At 40.2% G+C, this 22,272-nt stretch overlaps 1 protein-coding gene across 2 annotated transcripts in view; it reads right to left on the bottom strand.

Annotated features, from left to right (window-relative positions):
* LRRC8C (leucine rich repeat containing 8 VRAC subunit C) overlaps positions 1 to 22,272 on the bottom strand; it is an 87,174-nt gene that overhangs the window by 6,160 nt on the left and 58,742 nt on the right. The window contains exon 1 of one of the 2 annotated variants that reach the window (XM_054721312.1): positions 19,670 to 19,726. The exons of the other annotated variant lie outside the window; for it this stretch is intronic. Within the exon in view, the coding sequence (XP_054577287.1) occupies positions 19,670 to 19,672 (3 nt within the window). The 5' untranslated portion in view covers positions 19,673 to 19,726. Of the gene's footprint in view, positions 1 to 19,669; positions 19,727 to 22,272 lie in introns of those variants that run through there. 2 annotated transcript variants of the gene reach the window in all.

The raw sequence follows: 22,272 nt of genomic DNA, 5'->3' as shown, positions 1-22,272 counted from the left end.
AGAGAGGAAGTTATCCTGCATGTTTAATGGAAACTGTATTTCTGAACACTACAACTTTGAGAAGAACTGGGAGAAGGATCAGTATTTTCAAAATCATAAGTAAAGAGAAGGAAGATAAAAAAAAAGTAAGCCAGACAGGATTCTTAAAAAAAAAGAAAAAAAAGGACCAGCTGGTGTGGCTCAGTAGTTGAGCGTCAACCCATGAACCAGGAGGTCAAGGTTTGATTCCTAGTCGGGGCACATGCCTGGGTTGCAGGCTCAATATCCAGTGGGGGGCATGCAGGAGGCAGCTGATCGATGTTTCTCTCTCTCACTGATGTTTTGCTCTCTCCCTCTCCTTTCCTCTCTCTCTAAAAAATCAGTTAAAAAATATTAAAAAACAAAAAGAGGACACCTTGGTTTTTAGCAGCTTCCATCTCACCTCCGTGGACAGAATCCCTGCTGATTTTCATAGCCAGATGTTATGTGGGCTCCTCTTCTTGGCACTGTTGCTCCAGGCTGGGCAGCCTGGTATAGGTGTCTGAACTGGGGTTGAGACCCCTTGCTCCTCGGGGCGGGGGGGGGGGGAACCTCTGTAGCTGAGATAACCCTCCAGATTCTCAACTGCCACATGTGGGTGTGGGGCCAGCCAGTTTAACATCTCTGTCCCTCCTTCCAGTCTTAATGTGGCTTCTTCTTTGCATCCTTAGTTATAGGACTTCTGTTCATCTAGTCTTCAGATGGTCATCCAGATTGATAGTCCTGTTGTAATGTTGATGTGGTGAAAGGAGGAGGGGAAGGCAGCTTCCTCTGACTCCTCCATCTTGGATCAAATCTCAGTGTCCTGTTTTGTTCAATGTCATTTCATTATAACATTGATGAGATACTATAGACACTTAACTCTCACTTATGTCCATTAGCCTATGGCAAAATTGGTTTCATTATATGTCATTTCACTTAAAGTCACAGAACCCACGGGCCACATTATGTGAGAACTTACTGTTCTTCATTTCTTTTGACCTTTATCCAGTAATTTAAGGATTGGATTGTAAAACAAGTCCTAAAGAGAGGCTTCAAAACAAATTTTGAAGGAACAATTGTAGGGTTCCAGACTGCTGATGCAGGGCCAAGACAATGCTAGGGGAAGAAGTGGGAGAAAGCCCCACCCCAACCCCATTCTCTAGAACACTGTGGCTCAGGCCATCACCAGCTCTCACACACATCACAACCTGGAGAAATTCCACCAGTATCTTCTAGGGGCAACCCTGAGGAGGAAAGAAAGCTGGAGACTGGAGCTACATGGGGTGTTTGTGTAGTGGGCGGGAGAAAAGGGGGAAAAGACAGTGGGGAGTGGGAGAGAAAAACATTAAAAAAGGAAACTGAACAAAAGAATCTGATCCAAAATATAGGAAGGTGAGGAAGTTATTACCCTAAAGGTGGATATGAAAATATTCTTGAATGAAATCATCGATGTTAAGGAAAATACCTAAGTTACTTTGGGAATGAGGAGAGGAACACATAAAAGAAGGTGAGTCACGGAGAGGAAAGATCATGTGAAGCCAAGGCAACAAAGATGGCTAAACTACCTCCTTCACATGGGGACAAACAGGCTTGCAGGTAGGAGAAGGCGAGTCAGCAGAGCAGAGAGGGGTTAGGATCGAAGAAAATAGGTCAAGCAACGTGGTAGGAGGCTAAAGTATACACTCATTATTCCTATTTTGAGATGTAAATAACTTTTGGCAAAATCTGCTACACACACACACACACAGACACACACACACACACACACACACACACACACAAACTATACCTACACCTTTTATGAATGGATTTTCTAGAAATCACAGCAAAAGGCAAGTAAATTTCATGCTTGATTCAAACTGTACAGATAGAAAGAGTTTGCCTGGGAGGGTAAAAATCTATAATCTAAGCTGTTCCCATGGGAGCAGGAATTGAGACCATGAGAACCTGATCCTTGCAGGAGTCTGCCAGAACTTGGGGTGGGCTGTGGACTGGAATTTGACCCAAGATCCCAAGAAGCAGCTGACATCTAGGTGACAGGAGTCTATAAAATGCTCCTCTAGTCTTTACAATTACAGTCCCTAGAGGAATAAAAATCTACATGTAAATTTGTTCCATGATTATGATTATATCTACATAATATTTCTGGAAAAGAAACCCAAGGGTTGTAAGGACTAGAGAAATGGGCTCACTGAAATTAGGATTTATGAAATCTCATTTTGCAAATTATTTTGAGATAACACAACAGCTGTTTCTGGGAAGAAAAAAGGAACTCAGCTTCCTTAATTCTAAGGTAAATTAAATAAACTAAATTTCTTGCTTTTGTTTTCTACAGGGAGAGGTTTTCAAGAAAAATAGTGTGAAAATTCAAGTTTTCTTGAAGAAGGAAACAACCCATTGAAACCATGTCCTGTATGCTGCTCAAATCTAGGAAAAAAACCTCAAATATTTAAAATTGTAATTGTAAAGTTTATACCAGCAAGGAGATGCATTTTTTAAGGGTTTTAAAAAATGTTTCTATTGATTTTTAGAGAGAGAAGAAGGGAAAAGGATAGAGAGATAGAAACATCGATGAGAGAGAAACATCATTGATCTGGCTGCCTCCTGCATACCCCATCCTGGGGATCAAGCCCACAACTTGGGCATGTGCCCTGACCAGTAATTGAACTGTGACCTCTTGGTTCCAGGGTCGACACTCAACCACTGAGACACACCAGCTGCACAGGTGATGTATTTTTAAGTGGCGCTTGTGTGAACTTTATCTACACTAATAAAAGAGTAAGATGCAAATTGACTGTACCTTCGTGATGCCCACCAGCCAATCAGGAGTATGCAAATTAACCCAACAAAGATGGCAGGTTACTTTGCATACACAGGCACAGAGTGGCAGGGGGTGGGGCAGGACGCAGGCGTTCCGCGCTGCCCCAGCTGCTCTGGGCCTCTGGGCAGTGTGGGAAGGCAGAAAGGTGGCTCTGGGCCGGAACAAAGGCGGTGCCAGCAGCCAAGGGAAGGAAGGCCCATTCTTGCACGAATCTTTGTGCATCAGGCCTCTAGTTTCATGTAAAACTATCGTGCATAGACAATGCAATATTAGGGCCTTTTAATAGTAATTTTCACAATTTTAAATCATTAATGTTCATAATCTTTGTATGATATATCTTTGATAATTGTTATTTGATTCTCAGTCCTTCATTAGAATCATAACACCACTACAATGGAAAAAAGTAATATCTTAATTTAGGCAGTTTCCAGAAAAGCACAGCAATGAAAGCAGAACCCAGCAGGGTAACAAGTTGAAAAAGTATCATATTTGCATGAATGAGAAACCGGAGGGCTGAGGTTAAAACAAAACAAAACAAAACAAAACCACTTAGCTTCAGTACAACAGCTTAAAATAACAAAGATAGAGCAACGTAAGGACCAAGCTTAGTTATTAGCTGTCAGAGATATAAATGACATGAATGGAACTGGTGTAGGACCATGGAGGACATAAATACTGAGTAGTCCTGAGTGCGCCCTCAGAAAAAGTTAACCGTTTTGGAGGATCTACTGTAGGTCAGCTATTATGTTAGGGATACCAAGAAAGATAAGCCCTTCAAGGTCAAGCACAGGAGAAAGACAACCACATCTGCAATTAGTGTGATAAGTGCATAAATTCAGGCTTGTCTATCACAATGAAATTTATAATCAACTACTCTAGACCAAGAAAAAAAAAACAACCACAGCACCTCATTGATGTTATTTTTATTGAGATTAGACTACATTTATAAATTAATTTATGAATAACATCTTTATGGTGTTGATTCTTCCTCTCCATGGTGTGGGTTTCCATTTGTTCACATCTAATTTTGTGTTTCTCAGGAGTGTTTTATAACTTTCCTCACATAGATTTTGGATATTTATTAAGTTATGCTTAAATATAATTTTGCTATCATAAATCTATTTTTCTTAAAAAAACACTTACTTTTAACAAAAGGTAGAGTCCTCCCTTCACCTTTCCATACCCCCAAGCTGATTCTTAGTAAGCCCTGATGAATCTGTTGCATGCTCTTCCAGATCTACACCTGTGCATTCACATCTGTATGATATATAAACACATGGGACCTCACTATATGTATTGTTCCTGCACCTGGAGTTTTTCATTCTCACAGCATGTCTTGGAGACCTTAACACATTGGCACATAGGGATCTAATTCATTCTAAGGACCACAGAATCACAGAGTGGAGGCACTATGTAATTTATTAATCACATTCCCATGATGATGTGCATTTAGGCAATTTTTGTACTGAAAGAAGTACCAGTCTCAAAAAATTACATGCTGATTTTACACGGCATCCATAAAGTAGAACAGAAACCAGATCAGCAGTTGCCAGAGGTTCACTGCAAAGGCTCAGCACCAGGGAATTCCTTGTGGTGCTGAGATTCTTTTGTAGCATTTTTGTGGTGGTGGTTACAAGAATTGGCACAGGTTTTAAAACTCAAATATATATCTTGATTTGATAAAGAGTGCATTCTTACTTATTTATTTTTTGTTAATCCTCACCTGAGGATATTTTTTCCCATTGATTTTTAGAGAGAGTGGAAGGAGGGGGGGGGAAAAGAGAGAGAGAGAGAGACAGACAGACAGACAGAGACAGACAGACAGACATATGGATTGGTTACCTCCCGCATGTGCCCTGACTGGGTCTGGGGATCGAACCTACAATCCAGATACATGCCCTTGACTGGAAATTGAACCCACAACCTTTCAGTGCAAGGGCCGATGTTCTAACCACTGAGCACACTGGCCTGGATGATAAAAAGCACAGCATTCTTCTTCTTTTTTAAATATATTTTTATTGATTTTAGAGAGGAAGGGAGAGGGAGAGAGATAGAACATCAATGATGAGAGAGAATCATTGATCGAATACCTCCTGCATGCCTCCCACTGGGGATTGAGCCTGCAACCTTAGCATGTGCCCTGAGTAGGAATCGAACTATGACCTCTTAGTTCATAGGTCAATGCTCAACCACTGAGCCATGCCAGTCCTGCAAGAGAGCATTCTTAATGAGGGAGAGCTAAATGCTGTCTGATACTAACAGTGATCCACCAGCTACTTTTTTGTTTTTTCATGTTGTTCTTTAATTTTTAGCTATTTTATTTTTAAAAATTCAAGTTAATCACCTCTTCCTCTTCACAAGTGAATTTAATCAATTACATTATTTTGCTCACTCATACTTATTTACTAATATTCAAATTTATTTCTGTATTTTTCTAAATATCCTTCCTTCCTTATTCCTGCCTTCTATTGCATTGATAACACTTTCCATATAAAATTTCCCACCTCAGCTGGTGAGGAAAGTATAAACTGTTATTTCTATAATGCAGATTGTACTTCTAATAAGTACATGCACACTTAAAGGTTTTCTCTACACCCTTCCAAGCGTGTTTTAATTACCCACTGAACTACCCAGAGTTTCTTTTAGCTTCTTTTAAAACACACTTTTTTTTGTATGATCATAGTTGATTGTGATTATTTATATATTTATTAAATCATGTGCTCACCAGTTTTCTTAGGTCCTCATATTATCTTCCTGGGCTCATTTTTCTTTTGGTTGAAATATATCCCTTGATAATTCTTTTAATAAGGATTTGTGGGTAGAAAACTCATTTATGTTTGAACATATCTATATTTTTTTCAATCTTAAATAATAGTTTAGTAAGTTATAAAATTCTCTGTTGATAGTAATTTGCCTTCAGCACTTTAAAACAGTTTTATTCCATTTTCTTCTGGCTTATATTTTTCACAAGGAGAAGCCTGTTTGAGTTTCTTCTTTCGTGGGCAATCTGTTTTTCTTGATGGTAGCTTTAAATATCTTACTGTTAATCCCACATCTTTTACAGTTTCACTTTATTTTACATGTATGTGAATTAACTCTGCTCGATATCTGTAGTTAAGGACTTTGTACAATTTGGGAAATTTTAGCAACGTCTCTTTAAATATTGCTTTAAAACTTGCTTCATCATTTCTTCCATTTTTTTCTGCAATTCCTATAAGACGCAGGCCAGAGCCTGTGATTGTCTTCCATGGGTGTGTGTGGTTTTAAATCCCTGTCTCTGGGTGCTAAGCTCTGAGTAAGCTCCGAACTCTTATCCAATTCATGACTTCTTTCAGCAACTAAGTGCAATTTAGTTATTCCACCTGCTACTATTTTTAAATTCGGTGACTTTTTTATTTCCAAGATTTCTAACTTTTTTTAATATCCATTTGCTCTTATGTCTTATCTACCTCCTTTTTTATGTTATGTCTTCATCCCTTTGGCCATTGTAAATATATCTATTTTAACTTCATTGTTTGTTTGAAAGCTTAGTTTCATTGTAAGGGAATCAAAGTTTCAACTGCTAATTTTGTTGAGAACCTTTCCTAGCATAGTTTTATTCATGTGTTCTGGGCATTAGGCTTGTTCTGAGAAGGAAACTGTTTTCCACCACCTCTCGCACGCTCTTTTGTGGTTTCCTGCACCCAACCCACCGGCCCCGAATCCACCAGTAGGTCTTATCAAGGTATTTTGATGTTCCACTGTAATGTCAGGATCTCACGAATCCATTCCGGGAGTCCATGGCAGGCTGACTCAGTTCCTGGTTGGGAGGCACCCAGATGCACAGCTTCCTCTAAGGCACCAGATCCAGCATCCAGTCAATCGCCATTCTTCTCAGCTTCCTTTTGGGAATGGGGGCCTCTGGCTTCCAACAGTGACCAGGCTCCAGGCTCTTATCGAGCCCGGGCATTTTTAGTTCCCTTTACTGGCAGGAGCTAAGCCCCTGGCTGCTACTGCCTCCTTTTGGATGAGAGCCCAGCAGTTGTTTAGCCCCACTCAGTATTTCACTTGTACTCGACAGAAATGTGTATCTTGCTTTTGAGTCCATGCATGAATTTTTGTTCTCTCTCTATACTTTTATCTATCATGGCTATATTCATTGAATGGCTATATTCATTGAACGGAGGGAGTATTTTGAAGTATAACACTTGCTTTACCTGTCTTTTCCAGAAGACAGAGTGTGGGTGAGGGTGTATTCGATAAAAATTAGTCTCCAGACTCACATGGAAAACCAGCATTCTGCATTCTTTGGGTAGTGCCAAACAAGGTAAACCTGTAATGCCAAATGCCCCTCCCCACGAAAAAGAGGCCGAAAGTCTTTACACACCTCCCACTAGCAGCAGATGAAGCGCTTATTTTCCTACAACCTCAACAATGAAGTCCATTACTATTTTTCTATGAACAATCCCCCAACAATTATTTCCCCAGTTTAGGCTTGAAATCATAATTATGACTATGTTACCACTGAAAGAAGTGAGACAATTTGCTGCGCATGATAACACAACTGGTGTTATTATACGTTAACTTGTCATCCAGGGGTATTCTTCACATTGCGGTTTATTCTTTAGACAGTGCTTTCATATTGTTATGGAAAGTGTGACAAAAACAGGAAGACTGGAGCCACAGAAAGGGCCGTTGGTCAATATAAAGGTGATTAATTTTATCTTTTACCCCCTCTCCGCTCCACAGACTCAAATACAGCTGGTTCCTGGTGGTTCTACCCTAAAGCTGATCATCCAGATTTGTCCCCATTCTGATAACAAAACAAGTTATCTCTGCTGACCAAAGAATGACCTAGCAAAACAGATTGCAAAGACCTACTCCCCTGGATGTGTTCATCCTTACCAAGGACAGAATGTCCTTTATCAGCTAACACTTAGTGAATATCTACTATTTGCTAAGCATTTCAAGAAAATCAAGGCGTCAGAACCAATGTTCACTATTCTGAAAGCACTTAAAATCTTGCTGGAGAGACATAAATAGCCATATGAAAAGTCAAACAGGACCGCTAACCAGGCAACACATACACAACGTGAAGAGTGTGGTAAGTACAGTAAGTGCTCGGGCTTGGCGTGAGCAGAGAAGGCTTGATGGAGTAGGAGCAGCTTCCCTGGCAGTTCAAAGCTACTGGGCTTGGACAGGTCACTGGGGAAGGGTAAGGTCAGAACCTTGTGGGTTCCACAGACAGCAGCAAAGGTCTGCATTTAGGAAGAGCAAGGGAAAAGATAAAAAAGGTGGACTGTTGCTCTTCCTTTCTAAGGTAGACCCATTTCTCCTGGCAAAAGGGATGGAGATATAAGGGAAGATAATTAATTTTCATGTCACTAAGTTAACGGTTAATGTACAATCTTAATTAATCATGTTCTCCCAGAAATGAGGTGCTGGAGGACAAAGCCTCTATCCTCCAGAGGCGTGAGAGTTACCCTTATCAGTGCAGAATTATCTCTGAAGATGCAAAGGCTAACTATGTCCTGAAAATATTTTAAGTCCAAAAAATATCTTGGTGAGAAAGAAAAGGAACTGAGAAGGCAGAGAAGATGGTTCCAGAGGGGAGAACATCTGCATGCTTTCATTTCCAGTAAGTGTCTTATCCTTAGTCTTACTCTTCTCCAAATCCAATCCCTGGATACTTGGGGGCCATCGCCACTGGGGCACAAAAACACATCCGTGGGCACCACAGACACTGCCTCACTCTCTCCAGCACAGCCAGGTCCTTGTCGAGATGGCAAAGCAAAACTGCAAGGGCGTGGCCCCGTCATTTCCTGCCCACTGTGCACATGTTCTCTTCCTTGTTAATGATACTTAAAACGTATATGATCAACAGGAAGCAACACACTGTGTATGGACAAAGATTAGATCCAGATAGTAAAGAGAGAGAGAAAAAGGTCTAAAGCAACCTGCCAAATTTGAAAGTGTTTATTAATAGATCCAAGGGCTGCTGTTTTTATTGGTTGCTCATTTCTCCAAGAGCAACAGAAAAAGGAGAAGAAAAATCACAGCCTGCAGCTCTGAGGCATGGAGTTGATGTTCTTAGAAAAATATCTAAGGGATTGGAGGGATGAGCTGATTAAAACTTGAATTTCTGAAGTTATGCATTCTCTCCGTGGTAAGATATAACAGCAGTACACTTGCTATAGGGTTCATCTGTACATGATTAAAAACCAGACATGAAGCACATCTTCTTGCGTTAAGCATTTGCAGAAATTTCTGTGCTTGAGGACCATTAAATGCCACTAGTTTGGTAGAAGAATTAAACATTGAAAAACATACACCATAATTTCCTGAGTCATTACTATACAGAACAAGAATATATAGTTAAAACTGGACCAGTGTTTTTACATCCTGATTCTCCCTCTATCAGAGCACCTAAGAAAACATAGTGTAAAATTACTTGTTTTTTTTCTTATCATTTTACTTTATAGACCTTTAAACTTCTTAAAAGTAGGCTTCATCCTTCTAGACATTGCCTCGCACAAATTAGATATACAACAAATGAATACTGTGCCCCACCAACTCAAAGGAAATAAAGCACAACAATAGCAAGTACACACATTATAAAATCAGGTGCCAGGGGACATCTGGAAATATTTTCCTGCTAGCTACTTTCCTCTGAGATGAAACAATTCATTTCACACATCCTCCAAATGGGCAAGTGATGTCAGCCTAGTGATTCCTAAAGCCAGAGCGAAGTGCTGACTCATTTAAGAAACACAAATGGTGCCAGATTTGGGAGGCACTACCCATTTATTCCTAAGTAAAAAACCATCACATCTACATTAGGATCATGTCTACATTTTGTTATTTCCATAAAGGCAATTCTACTATCACTATAAATATAGAAAAACTGAGTTTTCCATGGGTAAAGATCACTATACATACTATGTATGTTAATTTAAAAAATAAACATATGTTTTTATTGATTTCAGAGAGGAAGGGAGAGGAGTGAGAGATAGAAACATCAATGATGAGAGAATCATTGATTGGCTGCCTCCTGCACGACCCTCACTGGGGATCAAGCCTGCAACCTGGGCCTGTGCCCTGACAGGGAATTAAACTATGATCTCCTAGTTCATAGGTTGCCGCTCAACCACTGAGCCACACCTGAGTTAATTTTTTAAACCCTTGAGAGCCCGAGACTTTCCAGCCATCAAAGATGCTTTCATTTCTGTAGTTGCATCTTAGTTGTATTTGCTTCCTTTTTTTTTTTTTTTTTGAGGAAAGCTGCTCCATGACACAAAAGCAATTAGAAAAAAAATATATCAAAAATGAGGGAGTGAATGCAATTCAAAACTGTTTTTATTTTGCTTCATAGCAGTTTTCCATAAGCCAAGTAGACTAGTGCATTACCTGACCCATGGCAATCTAAGATTTAAGTGCAAAGCACTCATTTCAAAATCAAAACCATGTGAGAAAATTCAGTGGACATAAAAGAACTATGGATAAACATTAGGAACATACAATTTATGATTCATGAGAGACAACTTGTTTCAGTTGTTTGAAAATTTTGAAGTATTTATAATTATGCTCTTGAGATAATGAAGGAAAAACTCTTTTTGAATAAATCATCAGGAACTGAACTCTTAGTTCTGTACTCAACTGACTAAAATCGGGACACCCTGCAGTTCACTGACAGATCTGTGAGTAGGAGGAAGATTAAAAAAAAAAAAATTGGGAGAGTCCAAACAGAAACATAAATCCTTTGCACTATCCACACACAATGTCAAAAGCACAAAGTTACAGAATTCTAAACACTGAAAGAATCCAAATAACAACAACAACAATACATAACTGGACTGAAAGGATATTTTTAAAAATGATTATTTATTTTAGAAATTTACTATAATAATCAAAGAATAATTTGCTATAGTACTCAGCAATGAATGATGTCAACTGCCAGGCTGTGGTCCAATCTATGTGAAGGAATAGATGGTATCATTTATGAGAGAGAATGAGCTGTACTTTGTGACATCATAGAAGGATTGCAGGTAAGACAAGAGTCATTACAATTCTTAGTCATTTAGATGTGTTGGATGGTAGGACAGTTTCGTTTTTCAGTCATGTCTTTGTGGAAGTTAAGCTAACTGCACTCCAGAAATACCATTAATTTGGATAAAAAAAGGTTCCACACATTCCAGGCAAATAGATCTTTTACCATATAGAGTGAATTTCAGTTATAGATTTTTCCTTTTACCTGACTTATCTCTGGTTAGAACTCAACACTATTCTTTGTTCCTCCTTACTTCGTTCTAGGAGAAAGTGGGCTGGTAGAGATGGTAATGTCAAAGGAAAAGTACTGAACTTTGGTGCTCACAGGGGTTAAGGTTTAGAGTTCAAGTGGCTGGGGCTCTCGAACTCTCTCTTTAGAGCTTCTCTTGGGAGTCATCAATGTGAAGTTTCTCTTATTCCTGGAAGCTGGTGTGATTTGTTGGGTCTGAAACTGGGTCTTAGAAGTGGATCATACCCTATAAGAACAGCTCAGACAAGCTCTACTCTTGGCCTTAGGGACAGTCAATAATCAATCTCCTCCTGTCTTGTCTCTTCCCTTCCCCCTCCTCCCTCTGACACTTCCTTGCCTGGGTTCCCCTTTGCTTGCTCTCAGCAGGCGGAGATTCAAGTGTGAGGGGGGCTGGTGGCGGGGAGGATAAGGAGGAGGCTTCTTGAGCTGCCCCTCTACCTCCTTCTGGTCCAGGTCACACAGGCCTTCAGTGCTTACCTGAGGTCTGGCTGAGTCACCAGAAGACTGATAGCAAAGTCTGGGGCCAGAGCTTAGCTGTCATTAAATGTTCTTTTGCCTGGTCTTGTCCTCTGTCTCTATAGCTCCTACAGATTCCTCTGAGAGAAGGAAGCAGGTAGTGATGGAAGAACTGGGGCATCTGGTCCTTGGTCTTAGACTTCTCTCAATCTGTTTGCCAGAGAGGCAACTAATCACAATTAGGACAATATTGGAAATGCCCCAAATGAGGCCAAGACATTTGAAGTCAATATAGTTAAAGAGACGAAAAGTCATACTTTGCCATCATATTTTTCACAATAAATCTGTGAAATGGAAATGCCTATCCTTCTCATTTAATAAAACTGAAGCTCAGGAGAAAGTCATGTGTTTTACCTAGAATCATATCAGAGAGTCCATGTTTTCTGAGTGAAGTTTTGGAGAAAAAATTTAGCTTTTCTCTTTAAACTTATTTGATCTAACTGAAATTATAAAAAATCAACCCAAATTTTGTATTTCCAGTGAGCATATGAGGTCTCTTACAAGGTAAAATGATGATGTACTTGATGGTGTATTTGTTAGACAAAAACTTTGTGGCTTATAGTGCAAAATTTCTAAAAATATAAAATTAAGTGACTAATCAATATAATCATGCACAAAGTAATCTAGAAGGGAATGTTTTTTGATCATGCATTATGTATTTTCTGAGTCCAATATTTAACACCTACATTTTAAAAGTTAATATCAATATCCCCAAACATAAGCTAACATACTTGAACTTAAGGTCACATACCCTTAGTTTTAGATATCAGTGCGAAGAATCTCACCAGCTCTGAAGGACTACCTTAACTTGAGTAGGGAGATGTCAGCTCAATTTATAAAACAGCTTACCCTAACACTGCCAATCAGCATAGTTCACTTCTTAGGAAAGCTAATGTTTTGATTTGCTATTACATGACGAAAAGTCACTGGGTACATTTAAAAGCCTTTGTTCCTTTATTCCTAGAAATAGGAAGTGCTATTACATCTAAGAAATTGAAAGTCTTTATTTGCTAGAAACTTCCAAATGGACATCTATTAAATTTTACTTTGTTTCACAAGTCTTATTATTTTTGAAGTCTTATTATTTTAAAAAATAAGTTTTTATTCTTTGTAATACACCATATTATTACGCCCCCCACCCCGATGAATATAATTTAAGCCACCCTATACAGAATATAGAGAAAATTGATTTCCCCGGGTAGACTTAAATATTCTTCCTCCTTTGCAGCCATTGCAATATCTGGTCATTACAATATGATCACACACACACACACACACACACACACACACAAACACACACTGCAGCAATTATCTAATGTTTTAGAAGGATATACCCAGTGACTTTTCATCATTTTGCTCCTCCAACTATTTCTTAAGCTCCTTTGAAACATAGATGAAACCTTAAATTATTTTGAATTTCCCATATTGCCTAACACAGTGCTGGGAACCTAGTCAAATTCAATAAACATGCACTGATTAATTCGCAGTTAAGCATAACACCTCTCCCTAACCCAGATATATACAAACAGAAGCTAGAGAGTAATCTCTTAAAAATGTTATAAAAGAGATTTTTACATCGAATGGGAACTTAATTCAATGTAAATTCTAAATTCTCTTCCACTTTTGAAATTGTTATTTTTATATTTTAAAAGAAATGTAACTAGCACAGGACTACAACCTTTATGGATTAGAATAAACCAATATCATGTAAATATCAACATTACTAAAAACCACTAAACTGAAATACATTTTAAAAAATCCCTTAAAGACTGAAGTATATGAAATAGTTGATAAACCTAAGCAAGCCCTCAAAAGTTCACTTGAAAATTAGCTGTTTAGAATGAAGGAAGCATTTTCCCACAAAACAACATGGAGGTTTTCAGATTGTCAGGGCAGCTCATAAAGTCCAATCCCGGTACAAAGTGAAGCACTAATGCTGTTATAGAACTTTTCACCACTCCTGAAGTGGTTTACTGTAGGAATCTGGTGATATGCTTCACACAGCATCCGTGTGAAAGGGCAGTCATCGGGTAAGGGCAACCTGCTTCTCATCATGGCAGTCAACTAAAATTTTATTATAAAACAACTACATATGGCCAAAACATAACAAATTCTCAGTTCTGTAAAATATAGGGTGGGGCAAAAGTAGGTTTATAGTTGTGAGTACACGAAACAGAGTTTATTCTTGTATTATTATTTATAAATTATTGTATTATTTGCCATATGAACAACTGTAAACCTACTTTTGCCTCACCCCGTATACTCCCATGGGTCTTACTGAGAAAACTCTATGACTTGGTTTAGGAGGTGCCTCAATTTCTGTAGCTTCCTAAGTTTCTTTGTCATGACAGCATGATTTCTTTTTCTATACGAATTTTAGCTATAGTTTCCCAACATATAAGGGCATATAACCATATATAAATCAGGATTTATCTCTTATTAACACACTATTACAGTACATCCTCAAAGGGCTTTTCCTCCAAGTTTACTGCACAAACATAAGGCCCTGTCTCATTTCTTTGGCACTGGATTTATGCTAATTATTCTAAGGATGATGATCTGCAGAAGGCCACGGTTAATCAAAGAAAAATCATTTTGCTACTGACTGCTTTTTAGAATTTTATAATTACCTCACATAAAACTTTCCTCCATCCGTTCATAATGCAGTTTTAAACTGCTGGAGCACATTAATTCACTCAACACATTTGTTGGGTGCATGTTCGGTCTAAGACAAGCAGACGAATAAAGATGAACCAGACATAAATCCTGCCTTTTTGGCAGCTTAAAGTCCTGTAGTGGCAATGATATATGCTCTTAACATTTTCTGCCACACTGTGTGGCCAATTAAGTGTCAACAAAGAGGTAATGCTAATTGCTTTGGCAGTCCATAGATCCCAGGTTCCAAACACTGTAGGATTAAGTCTTTTGTCCTAACTTTGGCAAGTAATAATATTGAAAGCTGGAAGCTTAAATCTAAAACACCTGGTATTTGTGGAAGCACGGGTGCTCCAAAGCATTAGTGGTGATACTCAGTTTGGGTCAATGATGATGTCAAGCCTAACAAAGTAGATCCAAGCAAGAAAAAACTGAAAGGGGCCACTCTCCCCGTGTTCCTTCTGGACCTGCCACACTGGCCTCTTCTGTTTCCTTTGCCTGGAATGTTGTTTTTCCAGGTACCCACAGACCCCCCTCTCTCAGATCCTTTAGTTCTGCTCAAATGTTACATCTTCCAAGAGAACTTCCTTGACCACCCTATTTAAAGTAGGACCTCTGTCACTCTCTCTCTTACGTGGCTTTATTTTTCTCAAAGCACTTATATCTGACATTGTAGTTGATTACTTTTTTGGCAGGATCTTGCCATTTTTATCATGGCTTAACTGCACTGCCAAGAACTATCCTATCTAATAAAAGAGTAATATGCAAATTGACCCTCACTCCAAGACACAGGATGGCCGCCCCCATGTGGTCAAAGATGGCTGCCCCCATGTGGACAAAAGATGGCGGCCACAAGATGGCCAGCAGGGAGGGCAGTTGTGGGCAGTTGGGGGTGACCAGGCCGGCAGAGAAGGACAGTTGGGGGGGACCCAGGCCTTCAGGGAGGGCAGTTAGGGGTGACCAGGCTTGCAGGGGAAGGCAATTGGGGGGGCCAGGCCTGCAAGGGAGGGCAGTTAGGGGTGACCAGGCCAGCAGAAGAGGGCAGTTAGGGGTGACCGGGCCAGCAGGGGAGGGCAGTTGGGGGCGACCAGGCCTGCAGGGGAGGACAGTTAGGGGTGACCAGATTGGCAGGGGAGGGCAGTTAGGGGCAATTGGGCCGGCCGGGGAGCAGTTAGGTGTCGATCAGGCTGGCTGTGGAGTGGTTAGGGGGTGATCAGGCTGGAAGGCAGAAGCGGTTAGGGGCAATCAGGCAGAGGCAGGCGAGCGGTTGGGAGTCAGCAGTCCTGGATTGTGAGAGGGATGTCCAACCGCCCACCGGGATCAGGCCTAAACGGGTGGTCAGACATCTCTCAAGGGGTCCCAGATTGGAGAGGGTGCAGGCTGGGATAAGGGACACTCCCTCCATGCACGAATTTTGTGCACTGGGCCTCTAGTTTATTATATGTAAAGAACAAATGAATATGGTTCTCATGACACATGGATTCTCCTTGCAGCCTCCCCTTCACCAGGGCATTCGGTCTCTGAAAGGGCATCTCCAGTAACAGCCCTTTAGATACCTGCTGTCTGTTCTCATGATCCTTTCAATCTTCTCAACTTTAGGCTAAGAATACCTTCACCCAGGCCTCATATAAGGGTCTTTGGTCTCTCTCTTCTACTGCTCACAATGACTTTGGTTATGGCAGTGGTTCTCAACCTTTCTAATGCCACGACCCTTTAAAACAGTTCCTCATGTTGTGGTGACCCCCAACCATAAAATTATTTCGTTGCTACTTCATAACTGTAATTTTGCTACTGTTATGAATCGTAATGTAAATATCTGTGTTTTCTGATGGTCTTAGGCGACCCTGCTAGCAGTTCTCAACCTGTGGGTCGCGACAGGTTGAGAACCACTGCTGTAGAGCCTAAGACCTTCAGAAAACACAGATATTTACATTACAATTCATTAACTAGCAAAATTATAGTTATGAAGTAGCAACGAAAATAATTTTATGGTTGGGGGTCACCACAACATGATGAACTGTATTAAAGGGTCACGGCATTAGAAAGGTTGAGAACCACTGGGTTATGGTGTAAAATACTTAAAAATGCACAGAGTAATTCAAAGGTCTCAGCCCCCTTCTTAGGCCATTAGATGGTTACTGTACATTAGCACATGGCAAAAATGTCTCATCTACACTTCCCTCTCACTCACCCCCTTTATTCCGCAGAACAAATTCTGGTGAGCTCCTATATGTGCCTGATACTGTTCTTGGTTCTGGGGATACAGGAGTAAATCCTACTGAAAAAGCTTGGCCTTATGGCGTTTATATCAATTAGAGGTAATTTGCCAACAATTTTTGTTTTTGAAACAAAAGGATGAGATATCTTAAAGCTAATGATTTTCCACAATTATGAAATTTAGAGTTAAATTTCCCTCTTATGAAATACAAAAGTAGAGATTTAGAAGTTTACAGTTGAAGAAATGAATAGGATTTAGATGGAACATCTGACTCAGAGTCTGTAAACAAAACTTGAAGAAATTAGTTTATATAGTCAGGGTGGGGTGTGTGTGTGTGTGTGTGTGTGTGTGTGTGTGTGTGTGTTAGGGAGAGGGGGACCTCAGGGGTGGAGGGTTGAATTATCCATGTTACTCAATGCATAGTATAATATCAGTGCCTTTCTCCCTCTCCTTTTTCTTCCCCTCCCCTTCCCTTCCCTCCCTTACTCTTCCCTCCCCTTTCTTTTCATCCATCTCCGTAGGCCATTCTATTCCCCACCACCACAAGTGAGCACTCTTCAGATAAATTTTGATATGATTATAAAATTTCTCAAAAAATCAAATCTGAAATTTGTAAATATTGCTTTTAATTCATAATATAATTTATGGGGATTGGACATCTTTATAATATCAAGTCTGTGCCATCCAAGGATATACAATATCTTTCCACTTATCCAAATTGTTTTATATGTCATTTATTAGGCATTTTAAAAGTTTTCTATGGAATTCTTATGTTTTCTTGGTTAGCTTAATATCTAGATACTTAATAGTTTTTTTTTTTGCTATTTTGAATGGTATCTTATTTTTTGTTACATATCTCTTAGTTGTCATGTATCTTTCTCATTGGGAGTATTTTATTTCATATTTTGAAAAGTGGATACAAAACAAAAACACTGAATTAATTTTGTTTTTGTTATATAAAACTAGGTGTTCCAAACAGTAGGCATTATAAAATAAACATAAAAATGCAGGCGTTTATAAAGGAAAACAGTAGCGTAGGGGAAGAAGGAACAGCACTCTTTATGTTAAAGAGAAGACTCCAGACATAACCTAGAAACTTCCCCGCTTTGCAATAAAAATGTTGTCCCGATGTTGGCCGAATCCTTACCACAGGACCCTTTGTGTGGTGGCTGAGAGGAGCCAGATGTTCTCAGTGAAGTGAGAAAGAGGACTGTGAGAGGAACCGAGTGAGGGCAGAAGAGGAAGAGTGGATCTGTTTGCCTGATAGGGTCAGGGGGTTGGGGAGCACCACCAAGTCCAGGGCCCAGATTTGAAATACAAGATCATCTCGTCCATATCACAGCAAACCCACTTAATAGAGACCTTTAAACACGGGTTTCGGTGATTTACACCCACGGATCAACAACAGAGAGTAAATATTTGGTAAATCTCACTTGCTTCTCATAGGAAAAACCCAGTACTCTGTCAGTAATTTGTTGAGGGAAAAGATGTATTATTAATCAATAGGCAATATGATCAGAACCATCCATAACAGTGAGATCAAAGGAAATGCTCCTCATCCACTGATTGGCATTGGGTGGCATCAGATGATCTAAGAAAGGCATTTAGATTCATGCCCTGTGTTAAACCCAAGAGGGTGAGGTGGAAGGCACTCGTATATTATTCTTGCGGCCAGGCATGCACTGCACATTAAATTGTCAAGGTGATAGATGACAAGAGGTAAAGTTCTAGGGAAGATGAAAAGTATCAGTTTGAATAAACCACCATGACAAAGACTTCCTAACTAAGGCATATTTTTGTTTCTAGATGTAACAGGGATTTTGAAACAGTGTTTTTCTCTTAAAATATCCACCACTATCCTTACAGATGTGAGAGAGGCTGTTCTTTAAAATTATTTTCACCAACAAATGACTTTTGTTGCATATTCTCCAAACACCCAAGTAGAATGGTGGGTGACATGTGGGTACACAGATAGTCTAAAATAGAGGAGGTCTTCATTATAAGGTTACCCTTTAGTGCTATCAGCGATTTCATCGATATTCTGAGTTTTACCTTTAACAATAGGCTAACCTAAGTAAGAATTTCTGAGCTTGGATCTCTAAATTGAGAATGAGCAAAAGAGAAAGATCTACTAGAAATCCAGACAGTATGGGACAGAGGGTGGGGAGGGAGAAGAAGCAAAAATTCAGGGCACATTATCAAAGTGAACTCCTCTGAAATCACTCCGGCGTCTCTATTATTTACCAACTATACTTTCCAGTGAACTGTTTGTGAGCATTTTCTCCTGAAGGCCATTGGCCATGGAGTTAGCGCTACTGGCTCTAAGTCAGAGAAGCAGAAGTTAACTTCAGCCAGTTTGCTCCTGGTGATTGGGTTAAGTCTGCAGGGACTTTTTTAGGTGGTTTCAAGCCATTGAAATCATTCTCTCTACCTCCCTTCAACCTGCCCCCCCCCCCCGCCCCCAACACACACACACACACACACACACACACACACACACACACACACACACAATTCAGAAAGCAGGAAATGTCTTTCCTGTGTAATAGTCACAGAGCAGTCCCCTAGGGCTTCCAGGGGGCTTGTATCTTCCAGTTCCTGTTTCTGGTTTCTAACTGCTAACTCTATATTTGGTAATGGCCTGCCTGTGGGCTGTTTTGGATTTGGTATTAATAAGATAACCTGAGTCACTAAGCAGAGATCTAAAGCAATCTTATTTTTCCAGGAGGCAACATGTTGACCTTTGAGGATTTGGTCTATTTTATTAAGTGTGTTGAGTTTTTGAATAGTGTTGTTTATAGCACAGAGTTGGGTGTTTACACGATTGGTCCTTGAGGGTGTATGACTGTACCGGAATAGGATACTACACGCACTCTCCTGCTTTACAATGAGTTTATATTTGTTTCCTATGTGGGCAGATGTAATTTAAGCAGTGCTCTTTATAGTATGTGCTCTTATTCCATGGCAGCCTTGAAAACAGCTACTTGCTCAGAAATGAACAAATACTTGTCAGATGAGTGAGACACGAGTGTGGATTCTAATTCTTTTACATCAGGGCAAGAAAAAATCAACACTCTATTGACAAATAACTTCATCTTTTCCCCAGTATTTTCAAAGCTGTGTAGTGTTAAATCTTTATGAACATAATTTTTTAGGAGTAAACAGATAATCAACTATTATTTACCATTGGAATAAGTCATTAAGAACAGTGGTCGCCGACCTTTCGAACCTCATGGACCACCAGTGGTCCTCGGACCACCAATTGGCGATTGCTGATTTAGAAAACAACCAAAAAGTTATTGGATTACTATTTTATCACCAATCTATGCTCTTCTCACCCTACCTTAGATTTGATTTGTCCTCTTTTCAAACCCTAAGAATTAACTTGTTTTGTAAATAAGATCAGAAACAATGATTGCATTTTTATTTTATGAAGGGAAAATCAAGTCATGAAAGCATATATTAACCACTAGAGGCCCAGTGCACAGATTTGTGCACTGGTGGGGTCCCTCAGCCTGACCTGCACCCTCTCGTAATCCAGGAACCCTTGGGGGATGTCGGACTGCCAGTTTTGGCCCGATCCCTGAGGGATGTAGCAGTGCCCAAAGAGGCAGGTGGCCAGGGAGGAGCCCAAGCCTGGCTGCTCCCGTGGCACCTGGCCCCATTGCGCCTCCTGCTGGCTTCTGGCTGAGTGGTGCTCCTGCTGTGGGAGCTCACTGACCACCTGGGGGCAGCTTCTGCATTGAGCGTCTGTCCCCTGGTGGTCAGTGCGCATCATAGCGACCGGTTGAGTGGTCAACCGGTCGTAATGGTTGCTTAGGCTTTTATATAGATAGATTGTAATATCACCTTGTAAACAGGAAAAGAATTTGAGCATCACAGAGAACCTTTATTTATGAAATTATCAGTCATAAGTCAATTATCACAGTAGGGCTAAAATAAGAACTTAAATTTTCCTAGGGAACATTAATTTGTTATATGGATACTGGTTGGTTTTACTTCCTTGAGTAATTTGCAACATATTTCCTTTTTTAAAAATATGTTTATATAGTTTGGAAGTTATTATTTTTTTTATAGCAGGTGAATAATCTTTTTAAAAAATCTAGACTATCAAACAGAAAGTTCACTCTTTTTATAACTTTCTATTTTCCCTTTTAGTCATTTGCATTTGTTTTTATATTTAAAATCCTGTTTTACAAGCCCACAGTTGGCCACACAATCGGTACAACTGTAATAGTTCCATAATATTCCATAGCAGTGAGCACAGGCGTGAAAGACACATGCTACAAAATCCTGAGATCTGAACCCTGGCTGCTTCCCTCTTGGCTCTGGGGCAAGTTACGGAACCTTTTATACTTCAGAACTTTCTTCTACTTCCACAGGTTCATTCTGGGAACTAAAGCACATACAGGTTCTAGCACAGGGTCTTTACCAATGTCACTCAATGCAAGCGCTATTAGCACTCTGGAAGGACAGGATGTGTGAGGAAACGCCCCTTAAACGCCATCTGTGCCAATTAAGGAGGGCTTTGTGACATGATCACACTACAGGGCTTTGTGACATGATTACATGGACTTTTTTCCTTCCATTCCTCTTTCTAAAATATATATTTAAGCCCGGCCAGCGTGGCTCAGTGGTTGAGTGTCAACCTATGAACCAGGAGGTCACGGTTCAATTCCTGGTCAGGGCACATGCCCAGATTGTGGGCTCGATCCCCAATGTGGGGTGTGCAGGAGGCAGCCAATCAATGATTATCTCTCATCATCGATGTTTCTATTCTCTCTCTCTCCCTCTCCCTTCCTCTCTGAAATCAATAAAAATAAAAAATATATATATATTATTTGTAAAATATATATTTAATTTTGTATACTCATTCTTTGAGACTAGGCTCTATTTTTACCTCCTCAAGCCTCTAACTCCCGGTAGCTGAGATGATAGCATCATATTTAAGGTTCTAAAGGCGCTTATACACCGAATGACATTGCTTATGTATTTCTAGGCTCTTCAGACTATTAGTAACATGATGGCAGGGGCTGTACGGTATTTCTCTTTCAGTGTCTAGAGCCCCACACAGTGCCTGCTATATCACTGGTGCTCAGAGATACGTTGAGTAAATGGTCCACTCCATAAATTTGCTGAGCCTGGTAGTCGTCATATTCTGATGCAACATTCCTTTGGGGCATCTCACTCTCTTTTCAGAACCCTGACACCTCAGGCTACATTTCCTGTACACAGTCCAGGAAAGATGCTGAAGTTGTGCTCGAATCCCCTCCTGCAGCCACTGCGGGCACATCTCCCAAACGAGGTTCATTACAGATATTTTCACAGGTACATGCTCCTCTCCGTTTGTGCTCATTTTTTCCAAGTTCACTACTAGCTCTTAAAGATTTCCTGTGAGGTTTCTCTTTTCTGCATTTCCTCCTGCCGTGGACTATGTACACAGAGAAGTGAACCTTGTGCTTGTGGCAGTGCTGGGTGCTGGGTACAGTGACGAAGGAAGGCCGGTGTGCAGTCTTCCTGCTGCTGTGTCACCTCCCTCTGTTTCCCAAACTGGCCGTTCCAAATATTTGCCCCTTTCCTCGAGGATCCTACTCTGCTCCCTTCCTTGTTGCCACATTCTGTCTTCCTTACCCTCAATCCCTCACCACATGTGCCACTTTCTACTCCACAGAAGCCGTGAGGTGTACATACTCACCTCTCTCTGCCTCTCTCCTCCCTCTGCCCCAATAAAATGCACCTATACCCACCATTCCCATGTTGGTGGAAGATGCTCCCTCGACCAAGTCA

This window comes from Eptesicus fuscus, chromosome 9, assembly GCF_027574615.1.
Source record: "Eptesicus fuscus isolate TK198812 chromosome 9, DD_ASM_mEF_20220401, whole genome shotgun sequence".
Classification (NCBI taxonomy): domain Eukaryota; kingdom Metazoa; phylum Chordata; class Mammalia; order Chiroptera; family Vespertilionidae; genus Eptesicus; species Eptesicus fuscus.
Note: the sequence above shows the minus strand (reverse complement) of the source record. Positions and strands in the feature narration are given on the sequence as shown.